Source organism: Phalangium opilio, unplaced genomic scaffold, assembly GCF_054372755.1.
Source record: "Phalangium opilio isolate 3A_F unplaced genomic scaffold, DU_Popi_V2 ptg000209l_1, whole genome shotgun sequence".
Lineage (NCBI taxonomy): Eukaryota > Metazoa > Arthropoda > Arachnida > Opiliones > Phalangiidae > Phalangium > Phalangium opilio.
Window position 1 is genome coordinate 18719689 of NW_028324217.1, and position 20594 is coordinate 18740282.

Sequence of the window (20594 nt, forward strand, 5' to 3'; positions counted from 1 at the left end):
CACAATCCTAATATTAATAAAATTTACAAAACATTTCTACCCCTCTCCCACCTTTAATAATTATATGAAACGCTCGACCCCAACTTTAATAAAAAATCTTTTTTTTTAATTCCTACATTTTTTATTCTTTAATGTAAACCCATCTATACTACAAAAGCCTATAAGGCTTACATGTATTCAACAACATAAATATATAAATAAAAAATATGACATATGGAGACATTTTCTATAGTTAAGCAAATCTGACCAAATTAAACCAGCTACAAGTTGTGCAGAATAATGGCTCTCGCTTTACGGCAAAAAAGAAAAACCGTTCCTCCGCATCAGAATCACGCAACGAACTGGGTTGGTTATCACTAACAGAACTCTATAAGAATAATCTTCAGCAAATAATGTATCAGATCAGTAAAGGGAAAACTCCTGCCTTTATAAACGACTTCTTTACTAAACAAACGGAAATGCATAATTATTCAACCAGATCCAGCAACAATAATTTCCACTTGGAAGATCTTCAAACAGCACCACGGAAAAAAAGTGCAAAATTTCGTGGTTGCCCCAATATTTAAAAGACATGGACTCGCAAACCCAATTAAAAAAAGAGTTGGCTAAATTTTTAAAAACTTAAATCTGTTTCTTATTTTATTTTTATGGACACCTTTGTAAATCAGATTTATCTGAAAGGATTTCTCCAAATAAAAAGCCGTTATTATTATTACTAATTTCTTATAATAACTTTCAAATAGTTGGCCCAGATTAGCCGACACAAAACCCCCAACTACCATTTTATGTAGTAATCATCCTTTCGATGCACACCTATAAATAGTATAATAGGCCTTTGGTATTACATAAGTTTAAAAGATATGTCCCATCAGTACGACACTACCTATTCTTCGTAAAACTAGAGACTTACAGCTCGAGCTAATTCGAGAACCACGCGAGAAATGACTACACTCGGTTTTGCAGAAATTGCAGTCGATTTTCCTATTTGATAGCGCCTCACCAGGCGTCGCTTTACGAGAATCTATGACGTTAAACGTACGTCACTTTATGACAAGCTCTCACTAACCAGTGACAAGCTTATGGAATAAATCTTATGAACTTATCAGCTACAATTATTGAAAGCAAACCAAAAATGATATTGTTACTCACTTTTTTCCAAATACTTGTTTTTTACATACAATTTATGTCATTAAGACACTGCATGTTCTAACAATGCTGGCCTATTATAAATATAGAGTGGTTTGTAACTGAGAAAAAACCCTAATAAAACCAGTTTTACGTCAAGAATTTCGTTATCTTCCAAGCCGCTTAAAAACTATAGTCTCTCATAACGTGAAAAGTATTTTTATTTTGTTGCAATGAAAGGTTTACAAAAAAATTACCCTTAAATTCTTAAAGTAAACTGAATATCATATTATATGAGCTCACAAATTGTTATGTTTTCAGGTTTTATAATAACAAGGCTTGTGTTTATTCTGGATCCTTTTTAATGGCGATGTCCTCGATCTGGATTCTTAATCGTGGATAAGAAAAAATACCATATTCGGCAAGTTGCTTCGGAGATAATCTTTCCAATGCAACATGGCAAGCTCGCAGTTTGAAGTTCTGGAGGGAACATCTCGTACCTTTATGTTGAAACAAATCGTATTCATTTGCAAAACCGCTTTTGCAAATGAGGCACTCGTAAATGACAGGTTTCACATCAGTGCTTGAACAGTTTTCATATATTCGCAAAGTTTCGAAATATTTGTCATATAAATGATTAGATGTCTCGTGTGCACGACGTGATATTTCGGAAGTGAAACACGGATGACATTTAGAACACTTGAAAGATTTAGCACGGCAGTGTAACAATTTATGTCTTTTCAGATGTGAGCTACATTTGAAGGCTGAACCGCATTCCGTACATTTGAACGGTCTTTCATCAGTATGGACAATTTTTAAGTGTTTCTTTAACTTGTAAGAGGTTTTGAAGGTTTTGCCACTGTTCACAAGAAAAGGGCCTTTCGTTCTGGTGAACATCAATCTTGTGACGATTTAAATTGCTTTGTTTTTAAATTTAGCGTCACATAAGTCGCATTGAAATGGTTTATAATCCAAGTGTCTACTCTTGTGCAAATTTAGACTCGATCTGATTTTGAAAGATTTATCACACTTTTCGCATTTAAATGGTCGCTCCGAATTAAGAATGACGAACCTTATGATTTTTTAAATCCCGCAATCTTTTAAAGGTTTTATCGCATTCAGAACCCTTGTGTCCCATTCGACCGAACGCGTTTCCCATTCCACCGAAAACAGCTCAAATGTGCGGTTTTGGGAAAATTTATATCAAAATTTAAAAAGCAAACGTTTTCACTTTTATTAAGGAATTTTTTTTACCCTACAGTTTTTGTTGTATATATATATATTGATGTTTGAAATGCAAAATTTAATTTTAAGAGTGATTGATAATGGAGAGAATTGCATTGTTTTGGAAAAAGTGGCAGCTAACTATTAGGAGAATGTTTTGGAAAAGGTGGCAGCTAATTAATAGGAGAATATTTAGGAAAAGGTGACAACTAATTAACAAGAGAATATTTTGGAAAACTTGGCAACGAATTATTGGAACCATTGTTTTGGAAAAGGTAGCAGCTAACTATTAGGAAAATATTTTGGAAAAGGTGGCAGCTAACTATTAGGAGAATATTTTGGAAAAGGTGACAGCTAACTATAAGAAGAATATTTTGGAAAAGGTGGCAGCTAATTATTAGGAGAATATTTTGGAAAAGGTGGCAACTAATTAATAGGAGAATATTTAGGAAAAGGTGTCAACTAATTAATAGGAGAATATTTTGGAAAAGGTGGCAACAAATTAATAGGAAAATATTTTGGAAAAGGTGGCAGCTAATTATTAGGAGAATGTTTTGGAAAAGGTGGCAGCTAATTAATAGGATAATATTTTGGAAAAGGTGGCAGCTAATTATTAGGAGAATGTTTTGGAAAAGGTGGCAGCTAATTAATAGGATAATAACCTAACCGAACCTGACCTAACCTAACCAAACTTACAATTTCCTTCTCTGGGTTTGAACCCGAGCCTCTGAATTAAAGCCTGATATTCTACCATGCTTCTGCCGTGATTAGAAATCCTCTCAGACATTTAATTAACTAATTCTTTCAAATAAATTCCCATTCAGCAGAAACCCGCCATTGGGCTGGAAATTTAAATATATTCTCCATAAAAAACCAAAAAGCGGTTTCGGTCCAATGGGAATATACCTTCAGCCCATTTTGTGGAGTTTCAAGTGAAGTTCATATTGTGATTTGTAACTAGAGTTACACAAATCATATTTGGACATGTGAGTGAGTTGATGTTCCTTCAAATTAACTTTCCTTTTGAAGGTCATCTGACACACTTCACATTTAAATGGACGTTCGGACAAGTGTGTGAGTTTATGTTCTGCCAAGTCACTCTTGGCCTTGAAGGCCTTATGACACACTTCACATTTAAATGGGCGTTCGAACGAGTGCGTGAGTTGATGCACTGTCAAATTTTTTTCCGTTTGAAGGTCATCTGACACAATTCACATTTAAATGGGCGTTCGGACGAGTGTGTCAGTTGATGAGCTGTCAAAGCAGATTTCCATTTGAAGGTCAAATGACACAATTGACATTTAAGTGGACGTTCGGATGAGTGTTTGACTTTATGTGTCGCCAATTCAGTATTGCGTTTGAATGCCTTATGACACACTTCACATTTAAATGGGCGTTCGGACGAGTGCGTGAGTTTATGTTGTGCCAAGTCACTTTTGCATTTGAAGGTCTTCTGACATGCTTCACATTGAAATGGACGATCAGATGAGTGTTTAAGCTTATGCTTTGTTAAAAGTGAATTAATATTAAACGACAAGCCACAGACGTCACATTTAAAAGGCTTCTTAGCATTGTGTGATTGTCTGTCATTCAATAAAGGTGATAACTTCCTTTGATCCTGTTTCTTCGTAACTTCTTCCACATTGTCAGTGTTTTCCGCTGAGGGATGTACCGAATCCGCTTCTTCAGAAGTGCTAGTCTCGTCATCATCGTTCTTAATGATGATTGGCCATTTCACTAAAACGTTTGAAGGCGTTTCCGAATTTTCCACCTCATCCGAGTCCGGCTTCTCAGTCTTTATGAGTTTAATTGGACGAAACATATTCTACTAAATGATATTAATTACTTTATATTTCTTATCTCTAAGAAGCTGACACCGAAATAAATTTACGCTCCAGTCGGTTACAACTTACAAATTGTCGGTTTCAAAAGTCGTACACAGAGGCCATAGCGTAAGGACATTATCTCTCTCTCTAAGTTCCCAAGATTCTATCAGGGACCAGAGAGGGATAGGCGGCTAGTATAGGCACGGGGTACCCCGATTTTGGATTGAAGGAGGGGCTTAAAGTGGTTCACTAAAGCTGCTACAGCGCAAGTCAGAATTTCAGCTGTGAAGTTCGAGCGTCTGCTAATGTTTTGATTTTGGATTTAGGCCTAGGCCTAGAGGGTGTAGAGCGATAGAATGGTGAATTATAAAAAGTGTTGTTATTATCTCTGTAAAACCCATTCAAAACATGAAAAAGATATTAGGTTTTTTAATTTTCCGAAACCAAAATCAAAGAAAGAACTATGTCTCAAATGGATAGAGGCTTGTGGTAATCCTAAATTAACCCTCGCCACTATAAATCAAAGACACTATGTATGCTCCAGACACTTTTTGGGATCAGATTCAAACCCCATAAAAGGATACCTTAATGCCAAGGTAAGTAAATTTAATATTTTTATTACTTATTGCGTTCTAATTCTTCCGATATCAAAATAATAGCCAGATTATAATGATGAAAATACGCCAATTGATTTATCAATTTCAAAAAATGAACCACCACAACCACCATCTTCCGTTACTATTCAAAAGTCTGTTAGACCACAGCTATATTTCGCGAAGAACTTTACCTCAGCAGGTATATAAGCTTGATAATGTTGAATTTTTCTTTCAAATTAATCAAAATTAACATACTAACCCTTTTAAGATTTCAACGCTGATTTTTTCGCTAATAACGAAAAAACCCTGCTTGAAAAAACCTGCACTGACATGAAAAACGTGGATCTGGAAGGCGAAAATGTTAAAGAATTTCTTGAAAGCTTGAATCCAAATAAACTATACTTAAGCTCAGATATTATTGTGATCCTGACCACCTTGAGTTCCAAAAATATCAAAGACAAGGGCAGCTTCATTATACACGCCAGACAACTTAGGGAAAATAGTCATCTAATTTCGAAACTGATTACACTTTTCTTAAATTTTGAAACGTTTAAGAAATTGAGTTCAGAAATCCAGGAAAAAGTGGTTTTCAATTGGCTTAGAAGATTCATGAACAATATTTTAACGCAATGGGTTTCCTTGAAGCCAGATTTTGTCGATACCAATTTGAAAGTCCAAGAACACCCTGCCATGTCTCTTAAAGAAATTAAGGACAAAGAGGACCAAATTATACATCACATTGGTGGCTATACAATGCGAAAAATTGCTAATCGCTATGAAGAGCCAACATTATTAGTTTTATTTGAAAATTGTATAGCAAAAGATTCTGGATCCAGCCAAAAAACCTTCACAGAGTGGACAACTTTGATTAGTAGGGGTGGACTTTTATCTTTAACTACGAAAGGCTTTCGATTATTTAAAATGCTGGACCAATTTACAAAACCATTTTATCAAAATGTAAATAAAATCAACTTATCGCAGGATGCTTCTGAAGAGCCAGAAAGCTATGGTTTTAGCGAGGCTTAAAGAAACTGATGTTATAAACTTTTGGCAAGATGTATGGGGAAATGAAAATGTAGAGCATAGGGAAAAGGCTATGTCATTGGTTTTTGACACATATATCAATTGTCGTGGATCTGCTTTGAGAAACTAAACTAAAATAAAATTAGACGAGACCCAGCGCTTAGCTTTGGCGAAGAAAAAAGGGCTGCGAAGGTTACTGAAAGAAAGTTTATCTTGTACATGCAAAGTCAAATGCTACTGCAAGGCTGAAAACAAATAATTTTATTTTAGTTTCAAATTTAAATTTGTGATATGAAATACTAGTGATACATTTGTGATATGAAAATACTAGTGATACATTTGTGATATGAAAATACTAGTGATACATTTGTGATATGAAAATACTAGTGATACATTTGTGATTTGAATATACTACTTATAAATACTGTACTCCTATCTTTCAAGTACATTTTTGTAGAAACAATTTAGTCATGAATATAACTTTCAGAAAGGAATAAATTTTAAATTGAACTAGTTGGTCTGTATTTAGTCGTATTACCCCTTTTAGTTTGGTTAATTAAGGGTTTCATTATTTTGAACTTTCCTTCATTAAATCCTATGTGGGATAAATCTGGGTTTTGGTTACATCCGCTTGAACGCCGATGCATTCCAAAATGTTGTTCTAAGGGATCTTGATTGAAGTTTCCTGTTAACACGAATGGTGCTCCTTTGGTTAGAAGAAATTTGGTTGCTCCAATCACTGAGTGAACTAAGGAGGACTAGTATTATTAACACTTATAAATAAATTTTATTGAATTTAATATGACATAGTACCTGTTGCGTAAATTCCAGCTAATGTTTCTCTGCTAAGTTGCATTTTCTTTTGTTCTTCAGGAGCAACATCAGCCTTCTCCGCTTCATCTTTCCACTCTTTAAGATATCCTAAAAAGTCTTCTTCCAACCACTATTAGCAAGGAAATTTTAAATATTATTATTTAAAGCATTGTCATATATTATTTAATTCATACTTTAAAGCGCCAGTCATTAATAGAAGTAAATGGTTCAATATCCAGATTTCTAGTTCGTGTCCCCTGTGCTACATTTCTAGAATTAAGCATGTCGAAAAATCGGTTGAAAATTCTGAGGAAAACTACAGTTTCCGATGCTTTCTCTCCAACTAATTTTTCAACGGCTGCAGCTGCAGTTGCGCTAAGTATTTGAGATGGTAATTTGACTCTCATGGCGTAGAAAGATCCAAGTTCTATGTGATCCAGAGTTAGCTTTGGACAAAGCCTCAGAGCGGATGAAGTATCTTTTAAGAACATTTCTTCAATATGGGCCCATAACAAATGTTTTCCATTTTTTGTTAAAAGCCGTGTACTGCTGCCAAACCCACTATGAAACAAGCAATTTCGTGTTGTTTTTATAAGGTGAGGTGGGTCAGAAATATAGAATATATCTCTTGGGTCACTTAGAGGAGCATAAAGATTTTTGGCTTTCTCTATCTGAATCTTCTGACTCTGTACTTACCTTTATATACTTTTGATTAATTGATGATTTGTCACAGACAACAGTTAGATTTTTGAAACCATTGTTTTCCAATCGCTCGATCGCTTCATCCATGATAGAGTGTAGCTCCTCGGCTTTCATTTCCTTGCAAGGAAAGTAAGCCAGAATATGTTTAAATTTGGTAGTCAACCCATAAACCATTAAGGTCATAACGCGAGAAGCTATTGAAAGTTCTGAAGAACTTCCTCCTGTTTTTTTCTGTTCTTCGGCTTTCAATTTATTTCCAGCATCATTTAAGTGTGTAAATCCAACAAATTCACCCGTTTTAGCTCGATAAACAAGATCTTCTTTAATTTTCATCTCATCTACGATAAGTGAAAAATATTTCTGATGTTCTTCCAGCGAGTTTAAATCGATCCTTTGTTTCATTTCCTTTATCGCATCTTGCGTAAAGCCACTTTCTGCAGTTAGTACAGAGTTATATTCGAAAAGAGTCCTAGGTGCTGGTAGTGGTACGACCTGGCGAAATGCTTCATATGCACAATGATCGATTTAGCTTTTAAATATGAACACCATTTTATAATTGCTGGATGCCATTTCTTCGGTGTTTTTTTGCCCTTTTTCAGAAGTTCCATTTGCTGCTTCATTAAAATTAAAAGGAAATTTTCTTTACTACAAAAAGGATTGTCATCAATTATTTGGTCGAAAATATCAGATCTTTTAGTGCTTAGAAATAGTTCAGCTTTACGGCGAAGTTTCCGGATTTCTTTCTTCAAATTCTTAATTTCATCTTTTTTCTTTCTAAACTCGGCATGCTGTGCCTTTTTAGACATCAGTCTAAATACTTTGGGATTTTTCTTTATAGACCTTCTCTTTAGTCTCTTATTCAGTGATTTCCTCAAAATTATACAATTTTTACATCTGTCTGAGATGGAGGAGCCTTTAAAAAGGCCCTCGCACCTTGTAGAATGCAATGCTTTGGTAAATATATATTCACTTGCCCATTTTTTAAATTTAAATCAAACTGTTTTAAATTATTTTCAAACACCCCTGGGCATAGTTTAAAGGTGTTTAGATATTTCAGAAGTTCGCATAACTGTTCTAATGTCTCTAATGTTTTAGGAATCTTGTGGCCAATGAGTTCATCAGATATCAGAACTCCGTAAACCTTAATTTGCATATTAAGATATTCATTAACTTCGACGTTTAGGCAGCCAATATCAGTCATTCGGTCAGTCAAGGGCGTGCCAACTACGGGGGCAGCGGGGGCCTTCGCCCCCGCTTAAATTTTCAACTCTATGGATCTTTAACATTAGGCACCCATTTTGCCCCCGCTCCAGTGGAAAATTTTGGCTCATGTTGGCACGCCCCTGCGGTCAGTACTGTATACAAACAGTGATCTTGAATTTGAAGTTCTTGTAACGGCCCAGTTTAAGGGTTCAGCAACATTCTTAATTTGGAACTCCCAATATTTTGTGAAAAGGTCTTGCAAGCCTCTTATTTCAGTAGAGTAAATTTTTGAAGAAATACTGAGGACTGGCTCTGGTGAAATGGTGGTGTTTCCTTGAACCTCTGCATCAATAGGATTCGACGTCGATGGTGATGATAGATAAATGTTTAGCGAAACATCGGGGTTATTAACCTCATAGGAATCAAGATTCTCGTGATGTAGCTTTCTTCGTTTAGGATCAGCTTCAAGAGGAAGGTCCCTGGTTTCAAGTGGTTGAGAATTCAAAGATATATCGCAGTTTGTAACTTCGGAAGAAGTAGAGAGGAGAGAGGAAGAAGTATTTGTTATTATGGAACAGTCCTGCTGTTATCTTGGATCCTATAGATTAATATATTTTATTTACAATAATTTATACAAGTTCTTTAAGTGTTTAGTAAATACTTACAATCATGTATTCAGTCTCACTGTAAGCCATTGGGTCAGGGTATTCTTCAGTTGGACCTTCCCCCCCGACAAAATGTTCTGAACAAACATAAAGTCCTTTCGATACTCTTTCAGAAGTTAATAAATCTGGCCTACCACATGCTCTAACCCACCGAGTACACTTTTTAGATTCTCTTTTAGGTTTTGGAAAACGATAAAATTTGATACCAGCCATATATTTCTTGTGGGCATATCTAGAATGGTTTCTACAATCATTATAAGAACAGTTTTTTACTGGCATTATTGTTCATTAGTTTTCAATTAGTTAGAATTATTCCTAAAACGTTGCTAAAACCAGGTAAAAATTCAATAAATTGGGGAAAAAACCTTAAGACTTGGCTAAGTTGGCTTGGCACATATCGGATGGGAGAGCAGAAGACAAAATACTGCCGATTCAAACCAGGCTGGGAAATAGCACACTTCCTCTGGTCCAAAACCAGTTTATTAATTGCTTGGACTAGTTTTTTAATTCAAGAAGTGGGGGTTACTGGTCCTCGGGACCAGTTTATTAATTGCAAATCTATTGGAGAGCAAAGGCTGGGACCAGTCCGGAGACCAGTAAATGATTTCAGACACTAGGGGGTCACTGGTCCAAAGGACTAGTTTAAAAGATATCCTTATTTCCCAGCCTGATTCAAACTACGTCATCGACGCCGCGCAGGCGCGGTAACCAAGAAACTGTCCTACAATTTCTCTCTCTGGGGCCACTAAACGCCGGCTTTTATAACATTAGCCCGCCACTCCCTTCCTCCTCCCTGGTTTATTTAAGGAAGTGGGCCAATCCCGGAGGTACTGCAATACCGGGCCAACCCGTGGCGGAGGTGGAGCCTAGGAGGATCTCGGGGTGAAGGAGTCTTCGACTGCCCTTTTTCCCATTGAAAGGCGCTTACAGATTATCGTCCGTTCTGGGATATTCTTAGCCGCGCACCTTGTTCCGCGCTCATCGTCATCGGACGTCGTATGTAAGGCGCTGCATTTTTTAGTGCTTTAACGGAAAATTTATCATTATTTTATTTTTTATTAATTGTAAAAAAATGGTTCTTAGATAAAACTGAAGTAAAGGTAACGGTTTTTTACTCTTTCCCAACACCAAAAACTCTACTAGATAAGTGTTTAAGGTGGATTAAAGCCTGTGGGAGGGTCGAATTAACGCCCGATAAAATTAAAAAATATCCCTACATGTGCAGTGAACACGTAATATAGGCGGCGTTGCTTCAAAGGCCTAAGCTAGCATGAAAAACCCGCTATTTTTTTCAATTGGATTTGCGTGGTCACGTGATGCGCGTAACCAATGTAACTAGGTGCGCCTGCACGAATCTCCCATCGGAGAGGCCGAAACCTGGGACCCGATTCTCTAAGCTTCGAAATGGAAATTTCGATCGAAAACATTTCGATTTCGATACAAGATTTCGAAAAATGCCAAAATGGTATTCTATAAGGTCGTTTTCGATAAATGTCTGTCGATTCGAAATCGTAATCCGAGATAGATATCGAAATCTATTTCGACAGGGTAGTAGCGGACGAAAACCTCTTCGCTATCATTTTCCTCCAATCACGATCGCGAGGTCTGAAGCAATTTTTCCGTCGCGAGTCTGGGAGAATTTTTGACTCGGTTTTTTCATTCTGCTGGTATACCATTCTGCTAGATTGACGGCGGTCCTATAAGGGTAGGATCGCCGACATGTGTCGTATTCCCTCAAACTTTGCCGCCCAGAAGCTTGGCTTACAGGAGTGCGCCACACTCCCGGCTTTGGCATTGGTTAGCTAAATTGACACAAGGAGGATGTATAAGGGGAGGCTCGGAGTCAGGCAAAATGCATGTAGCCCCCCCCGTTCCTAAAATGGTACTGTGGCGTTCCTATAGTTACCATGGTTACCGCTACTTCTCAGCGTACAAAGTCGCGCATGCGTTCAAGCCCGCCGATCACGCCTGTGGCGCCTCTGACGGAGAAACTTGAAGGATAAATTCTCTCTTCTTATTGGTTGGCTGAGTCGGCTCTAATTTTTTTCATAGTGTTGTTTTGAAAAGGCTTAGAATTTGTTTATGCGTGACGGTGTTTCATAAATTTGGCGGGCTTCTGTAAAGACTATATAATTAAAAAATAATAAAATGGTCGGAACTATGAACTGTTGTTACCGTGGCTGTCGAAATGACTCTAGGAACTTGGACCCCACTGTTGTGAAAGATGCGACTTTTTATCCCTTCCCAAAGCCCAAGACTAAACTGGAAAAATGTAGAAAATGGCTTAAAGCTATTGGAAGAGATAATTTAACTCACGAGCTTCAAGTTAAAAGACACCATTATGTATGTAATGAACATTTTGTTGGTGGCAAGGGACCCACTGAGAGATACCCTGATCCTATTCCCTGTCTCTCCGCTATTCCATCACAGCATCAGGAAAGAGCTGACGTGAGTATTAAATTCCTGTATTATGATATTAGTTAATTCTATATACATTAACTGCATGGATGCCAACTGCTTGTTGTAGATAATTGCAACAAGATTGCATGATAAATGCAGTAGTAATCCTAAGGACATAACGGAATTATCGCTACAAGAAAATAGCATAGTTGAACCTATGGAAATAGTAACAGCTGAGGTCCCTGTCATACACAACTCAAGTGCCTCACCTCGTGTAATGACGCCTAGTCAATTCAGTTCAGAAGTAATGACCAATATTGGGGAATCAATTGAAGACTCAAGCTCGGAAATATCAAACCCTACACCAGGATTTACAGAAAGCGTTTCTGCCGCTAAAGAATTTCAAATTGAAACCAAAATACCAAGAATTAAAGATTACGTTGACATTTATGACACTAACCACTCTAACATAACACGTATTTGTGAAAAGTTTGAAAGTTTAGATGACATTATGTATAAATTTAGGGAATACCAATTTAGGAATTTAGAAGCGCATATGATGTGGTGCCTTATCAAAAATTACAATTCTGGTAGCTTGGTATTTAAAAAACTCTCTAGTTCTTCGGATATTTCTTTCATGTCTGTAGAAGTAAATACCGCATTTGAGGTTAGAGTAGAAGCTTTAGGCAATTTAATAGGGGAAACACACACCATTTGGCAATCTTGGAAAAACCTAAAGGTTATCAACAATTTTGCTGAATTGTTATCATGTTTTTCACATCTCGATAAGTGTGTGTTTTGTGTTGGTATACCGGATAAAGCATTAAGTGAACTCTCAAATGAAAAAAACGGGTCTCAAAATCACATCACCAATTCTTTACATTCGAGACACTGTGAATTTTTATATATTTCTAATGGAAAATCAACTCGGTGTGGAAAATGTAACCATTTAAGAAGAATTTTGACAAGCCGATTAAAAAGGCGCAAGATAAACAACTCAAGACAAAATGTTGTGCGCAGCATGACAGATGAACAGAAAATTAATCTTTTGAAGGAAAAAAATAAAGAAATACGAAAGTTGAAGAGGAAAATTAAAGGTTTGGAGGAGAAATTTGAAAAGCAGTTAGATAAAGTAAAGGCACACCTGCCTAAAAAAGAAGAACAGATTTTCAGCGACATTATTGAAGATAACCCCTTTATAAGTAAAAAAAACTTTCAGCTCATAATGATGAGACAGCAAATGGATGTAATGACATCTAGAATTAAAAGACCCAAGAAGTGGAATCCTTCAATAATAAAATGGTGCATGTACCTTAAAAGCAAATCATCAGCAGCATACGATGCATTGAGAGAAGTGTTTGTGCTTCCTGCTCCTGGAACTTTATACCCTTATGCCGCAATGTTTTCGGGGAAAAGTGGATTTTCACTTGAAGTTATAAAGGAAATGAGAGCAAAGATTGATTTGAATAACTTAGATGAGGATAAGAAGTACTTCTCGATAATAGTTGACGAAATGAAAATAAAAGAGGACTTGGTATACAAAGCAAATACTGGAGAGCTTGTAGGATTCTGTCATTTTAATGAAGCTGGTGAAAAACTAAAGCATGCGGAAAATAGAAAAATTGGTAAAGACTGCTTGGACCCTCCTTTAGCGTCACACGTCATGACAATAATGGTCAGAGGGTTAACTACAAACTTCAAGCACATACTAGGGTTTTTCCCGTGTCATAATATGACCGGTGAAGAGTTATACTCTATAATAGAGGAAGCAATTGAAATACTCGAGAACAATCAGTTCAAGGTTTTGGTTGTCATAGGAGATAAGTCTTCAATAAATCAAAAGGCAATCAAAATAGGAGCAGATGAAGAGAATGGAGTCCACTACAAGGCTAATAATGTGTATGCACCGATGAATGACCCAAGGCCAATTTTTTTTATTTCTGATCCACCGCACTTAATCAAAACAGTTCGTAATTGTTTTGCCAATAGTGGTGATAAGAAACCACGACTGTTTAGGAAAAATGGAAAGCTGATTCTTTGGAAACATGTGCAGGATATGTACAATAAAGATTGCCAATCACAACTGCGACTTTGCCCCAAATTAACAGATAACCACATAGCTTTGGGACCATTTTATGCTATGAGAGTCAATTTAGCAACACAAGTTATGAGTGAAACTGTCGCTTCGGCAATTGAAGAGCTAGTAGGGGATGAAGCATCCGAAACAGTTAAATTCATTAGAATGTTCAACAGATTTTTTGACATCTTAAACACTAAAAATATTGGAGAAGGAAGGAAGAAAAGAAATGAAGACCTCAACCCATTTTATTCATTGACTGACAGGAGATTTAAGGTAATTTTTTAATTTAAAATGTTTTACGTTTTTTCTAACATGTACGGTATTTAGTGGTTGGAAGATGACTTTTTGGGCTACCTCAAAGAGTGGAAAATTGAAGCCGAAACAGATGCAAATGCATCGCCAGAGGGCAGAAATAAGATGCAACTAAACAGAGAAACTTTAGAAGGCATCCATACAACTGGTATTTGAAAATAAGTTAAAATTTAACAAAAGGTATTCGTCATTTCAAAACTGAAACTAACTTCAACTTTTTATAGTTTATTCCATCATAGGAGCTGTTAAATTCCTTTTAAGTAAAGGTGCCAAATTTGTATTAACTGAAAAGTTCAATCAAGATCCCCTTGAACATCATTTTGGCAAACACAGGCGAGCTGTTGGATGCCACGAAAACCCTGATCTAATTACTTATGGGTATAATGAAAGGAAATTTAAAATATTGAAGCCCTTAATAAAAGGGCCAAAAACTGGCAACACTTCAAAGTTTAAAGTGTTGAAAAAAAATTTGTCCAAAAAACTTCAAAAAAAATAAATTTCAGTAAAATTTAGAAAAATAAATAATTTCTACAACATGAGGAACTTTATTTTCAAATCACATATTCCGTAAACTACTTTAGTCACAGATCTTTTAAAAAACCAGGTACAAATTTCAAACTAGTAAATATTGCAACATTATCACATTAATATATCACTTTTTGTCATACAAGATGCTATCTGAGCAATTATTTTTCATGGATTGCCTTGTACCCTTGCGTTCAGCACAGTCCTTGCGTTTAAGGTCATTGTATTTCCTTTGATTAAATGAACGGAGGGCTATGCCTCTACAATTAACGAAGGTATCACATACTACACGTAAAGCTCTATTGCTCTCAATGGTTTCATCTTCTCCCCATAACGCATCCCATTTCTGAAGTACATCAACCTCCGGAAGCCTTTTTAGAACCAATTCTTTCCTAATTGCATTGTCAATTAAGACCGCTTGCTTGAAAATGGGTTCAGTGTGTTTGTGTATATGTTTGAAAAACTCAAAACCATTCGGTGTTAAAGTTATAAGCCCGCCTCTGCTTATTTTCTCAGACCAACTAACATATGCTTCGGATTTATATTTGATTTTAGACTGATAAGTTCCAATTTTCAAGATACAATTTTCAAAAAATTTCGGTCTGTCGAACTTGTTTAGCAATTTCCTTATTATAAAACCACCAATATGATGCACCACCTTTTCAACTTTGGCAGATTCTTCTAATGGTGTAAGCAATTTTCTAGGTTCTTTGGTTTCAGGAACTGCAATGTCTGCTTTCAAATTCACCCACTTTAAAAAAACTTCATCCATAAAGCGCCTCATCCAATCATTAGCAATCAATTCTTGTCCAAAATTATCCAGGTTGCTGTACCCTTCTACCAATTTTAAACAGTTCATGACTTCAAGCTTAGTTTCGGGGGATGATCTTAAAACTCTGCTATGGATTGCGAATGTAGCTCGATCTTTAATATTATTTCCACTTAATTTAGAAAGAATATTAAGTAAAGCCGGGCTCAAGATAATGTTTTGGGGGTTTTGGACTAGATTATTAATGACTAGCATCAGATTTGAATCTATTTGTTCATCAAATTTTACATTAGCCATTAATTTTGAGGCTGCCTCTGAGATTTGTAACCCGTGCTCCAGGAAAAACTTTGTATTAAAATCTAAATTTATGATAAAGTTTGGAATAATTATTAAAAATAATTACAATATTAAATCATTATAACACTAACTTGTAGATTTAAAATTTTGAGCGTAGTATAGCTTGGGTTTTTCTAATTTTTTAACTTCGGGTTGTGTTAGTTGTTTCGACAAGTCCAAAGGGCATTCGCCTTGGTAGTTATAATAACCCTTAAACAAGTAGCAAGTAAAATAATTTTAACCAATAAATATCAAAAATATAATTCAATTTTTCATACCGGGAAATTTGGAATGCCAAAGTTGGGAAGTGGCGTCGCGTTCGATTCGGTTGGTCCATTTCCACCCAAAAAATGCCTGCCGCAAACGTAATGTGATTTTTTGATTTTTCCAGGGATTAAATCGCTTCTTCCACAAGCAACAATCCATTTTTTACATTCCTCCAATTTAGATTTTAGTTTAGGGAATGGTATAAACTTTATTTCTCCGCTTGCATATCTGGTGTTGCTGGAACAGTTGTTATAACAACACTTCTTGTGGTACACCATTATAACTTTAAGCGCTGTCTTGGCACGCCTCCTAGCTCTAGCCTCATGAGCTTTATAATTTTAAATACCCCTCGTTTCAAAAACGATCACGTGACGCGCGCCTCTACCAACGGCCAGCGCGTCGAAGTTGCGCACAATTGTATGCGGTATCTGCCTCGTTTATTTTACCTCCCCCCTTTCCAGAACGAGCCTCCCCTATTATTCATTCTCCTTGATTGACAACGGTCGTAGTACCGTTCTATTAAACCACAGCCCACTCGATCACGCAAATAGCGCGTGCAACTTGCGTGATCGAGTGGGCTGTGCCTTAGGCACATTCGTCTTTTTCTGTACTTTAGTCTTAACCGCTGCTCTACTATTTGAGCGAAGAACTGGAATTTCGTCGGTTGAGCTTTCCTTTTTCAAATTTTGCTAAGCCTTGTTGCCATCATTGTCTTTTTAATTTTTGTTAATGTCATAAGCCTTGGCTAGAAATGAATATTCAATATTTGAAAAGTAGCATTGTAGCAATGATATTTCTTTATTTTTAGAAACAAGTTAATAACTATGAACAGCAAATGTTGAAATACTTTGGAGATAAGCTTTTACTGGAAAGTAAACTAGTAAGTATCAATTTGTATAAAGTTTAGATTATAGCCCCTGCTCTTCCAAAGTTAATAAATCATATACCAAATGAAAGCTCACGCCTTCCTCTATTCATTGCACACCATTATAGTGAGCGCAAACAATAATTAACATTAAAAAACTAATTATATATATAGCAGTGCCAAAGGCTTTGCCGGAACTCGCTGTGATGATACACGCACGTCCGTTACAAAGAAATTAATATAAATATAGCTTCAAACATTCGAAGTTTCAGTGATCAAAGAATCGCATTTTTAAAAATACAAAACGCACCTAACCAAACCAAACCTAACCTAACCTAAAATTTATGATTTAAGGTAATTTTTTACTAATTTTAACAAAATTCATTCCGCGTAAATTATTTTATTTTTACATAATTTACACGTTATTTTAGGTTTGGTTTGGTTAAGTGCGGCGCCGCTGCGTGTATCATCACAGCGAGTCCCGGCAAAGCCTTTGGCACTGCTATATATAATTAGTTTTTTAATGTTAATTATTGTTTGCGCTCACTATAATGGTGTGCAATGAATAGAGGAAGGCGTAAGCTTTCATTTGGTATATGATTTATTAGGTTTGGAAGAGCAGGGGCTATTCTTAAATTTAGCCGGAGTAACAACAACACCAAGTGGAATTCCCCACAAATAGACCCAGAATTATTTCAAAAATGGGAAAATATCGCAATAAATTAGGATATAAACCAAACCCGCGAGTCGCGCAAATGGTTAATAAAGCGTTGGGCCGTGAAGTATGTAAAGTGAACCAGTCGGAAAGGCAAGACGGAAAATTTGTTACTACCCCGAAGAAGAGAAGTCTTCCATTATATACCCTTCCAATTTCACCACCAAAGAAGCAGGGTTGGCAAAATCCGGATAATTTGAATAAAATCCAAACCAGTGGTTTTTATTGGATTAAACCGGATTTTATTGGATTTATCCGGATTTTTTTAAAAAAACTAGTCATTTTAGGTTTTTTTGAAGGCAAAGTACTTCTGTTTAGCTCTTATTTGAGCTTTGGGGCACTCCCCGACCCCTAGCCCCGGTTCCAATAAAAAATCGTCTTCTAGTTTAACTGCTAAAAGGTTTTCATGAAATCTATTTCTTTCCTGAGTGCACGAGCCTAACACTAGCGCGGCTCCAGTGGATCCCTTACAAGGGGACTTTCCTTCTAAACTCCGGGTTTGGCTTGGCAAAGGCTAGTGGGCGGGATTTATACATGCACGTATAAATCCCGCCCACAAATGCCTCTGGCCAAAACTGGAGTTCGTAAGGAAAGTCAACTTGTAGGGGATCCACTGGAACCACGTTATGCTTTAAGTTCGAGTAATACTGGTAATATATTGTAAGCTGCAACTGGACAGTAACTGCTAACATAACTATTACTTTTATCATTTATAATAAGTAATCTTTAGTTATCGCTTCATATATTTTTGCCTTGTTTCTGGTTGTATTTTAATTATTTTAAGGCACAAAATTGATTTTTCCCCACTCATAATTAAGCCGGATATTTTAGGTGGATTTTTTTAAGTGGATTAATCCGGATTAAACCAGGTGGTTTAAACCGAACTGGATAGGTAGTTGCCAACCCTGCGAAGAAGTAAGTACAAAATCAATCTGTTTTGGCTGCCACAATTTTATAATGTTGTCTTGGTTTAAAATTCACTTTTAGAAAAATTTCTAAATGTGAAGAAGCCTTTGACAATCTTTTAAAGAATGAACAAATAAAAACATATAGAAGAACTGATCATTGTGATCAGGTTAAATATAAGCGTTATTTGATTTCAAAAATGGGAAAATATCCCAATAAATTAGTATATATTCCAAATATATATTAATAATTTCGGCATTGGGCCGTGAAGTATGTAAAGTGAACCAGTCGGAAAGGCAAGACGGAAAATTTGTTACTACCCCTAAGAAGAAAATTCTTCCATTATATACCCTTCCAATTTCACAACCAAAGAAGTAAGTAGAAAATCAATCTGTTTTGGCTGCCACAATTTTATAATCAGAAACATCGTTATGATTTTCATTTCATCTATTTAATAGATTAAAAAGAACTAGAGTTTTTGTTATTTCAAGCTTGTTACACAGATTATAGCAGCAGACGATAATAAAACAGTTCTTCAAGTGATTAATAGGTGGCGCCACCCGTATTTGATAGATTCATGCTCGACAAAAAGTGTATCGCGAAACGTCGATCTCGAGATCCCACGTTGTGACTCTAAGTTTAATACATTTATTCTCATTGGATAATTGTTACCGACATAGTAGGCCTTGGCCCTAGAGCCAACAGTCACTGCAGTGCTGGGCGGTGGGCGCGGGCTCTCCTCTTATTCAAAGTTGGGAAAAAACTTTCACCACGTGACTGATGTCGTCTTTAACTTAGCCCCACCCAAATCATACCCAAAGGTTAGACGGGGTGTTAGCGATGTATATTCATTGTTGTATATATTCGTGGTCTCAGAATTGTTAATACTAAATTATAAATTGTATGTGTCGTCTTTATATTTATTTTATTTATCATCTGTAGGTAAATTCAAGAACTGTTCAACTTGGTTCAAATATTCTACTGAACATAAAAAGGATCTTCAACGTCACTTTAGAAAGGGTAATGAAGAAATAAAACCCTTCAAATTCGATCAGTGTGAACATGGATGCACGCAGAAGAGTAATTTAGTCGGGCATGAACGCATTAACAGTTGTGAAAAACCCTTCAAATGTGATCAGTGTGATTATTCCATTATAGATAAGAACAATTTGATCACAGTGGTGAAAACGCTTCAAGACTATGCCAGCTCCGACAAGAGTGCTTAATTGATCAGACATCAACGTAGAAATCACTTCGACTAATTAATTGGATTGTAGTTGTTCGTGCCCAGCAACTTAAAACTGGGAAAGAACATTTAATAAATGAATTGTACTGCAACGCCATTTTGTTTTCTGAATAAATATTACTGTTCTTGACAACTTTTAATCGCCGAGAAAAAGTTTCCAGTCTTAGAAAAAATGTAAACACCCTTAATTACGGAATATTTACTATTCCATATTTATGGTTTGTGGCCTTAAATATGTGTTCAAGTTGTTTTCAATATATATGCAAATCAGTCCGGAGTTTATTATTTCGGACACTAGGGGGTCACTGGTCCCAAGTAGAGTGGAAGGTAGACCGAGTGGGGATATGTAAATCCCCGCCCATTGACATGTGCGGTAACCACTAGATGTTTAAGTTCAAACAGCTCCACCTAGATGGCGGGTAAATCTACTTTTTATGGAAATTTATCCAGGGCCACCGCCTTATGTCCAAGCCTGGTCGTGACTCGTGAGTTGAAGTTGAGTTATAAACAGCGTGGGAAAAAGGCGGTGGCACAGGGCAAATGACCAGTTTAAAAATTAAATCGGAGGGGGTCAGTGGTCCACGGGAATGCTAAGAAAATTGTAGGATTTTTCACAAAATTCTTGATTTTTGAATTTTTGGAACTTGGTGTTCTGAAGAACAAGTTAGTAACCAGAGTACAGATATTAACTCAAATAAAACAGGGCAAGAGATCGCTGGCCCAATGTCCAGTTTAAAAAATAATCCTTATTTCCCACCCTGTAAAATTCTTTGGGAAAAATTTAAAGTTGTCTGCTAGTCGTTCTAATATTTTGGCGCTTGTAGTGAACAGGGCCGGAAGTAAGAAAAATTTCTTATAGGACATGTGTCCAGTGACCCCCTGTTTGACTGGAAAATTTATAGGACATTGTCCACTGGAATGTGCAAAAATAGTGTCGCATCTCCATAGTCAAGCTATCAAAACTTGGGAAAATTTATTGGTCAAAATGTCCAGTGA

General features: G+C 36.3%; 1 protein-coding gene and 1 long non-coding RNA gene across 2 annotated transcripts; both read left to right on the forward strand.

The window, feature by feature from the left end:
- The first annotated feature begins 11328 nt into the window (after positions 1-11328).
- On the forward strand, positions 11329-14508 carry LOC149621040 (uncharacterized). The gene is made up of 4 exons (XM_089855079.1): positions 11329-11625; positions 11705-13930; positions 13985-14117; positions 14194-14508. Exons 1-4 carry the CDS (start codon positions 11338-11340, stop codon positions 14463-14465), a joined length of 2919 nt encoding a protein of 972 aa, XP_089711205.1. The 5' UTR covers positions 11329-11337; the 3' UTR covers positions 14466-14508.
- A 3987-nt stretch (positions 14509-18495) lies between these two features.
- LOC149621041 (uncharacterized) lies at positions 18496-19755 on the forward strand. Its single transcript, XR_016375339.1, has 3 exons — positions 18496-18726; positions 18811-19173; positions 19295-19755. It is a non-coding gene; the product is annotated as an uncharacterized LOC149621041 (long non-coding RNA).
- Positions 19756-20594: the final 839 nt, after the last annotated feature.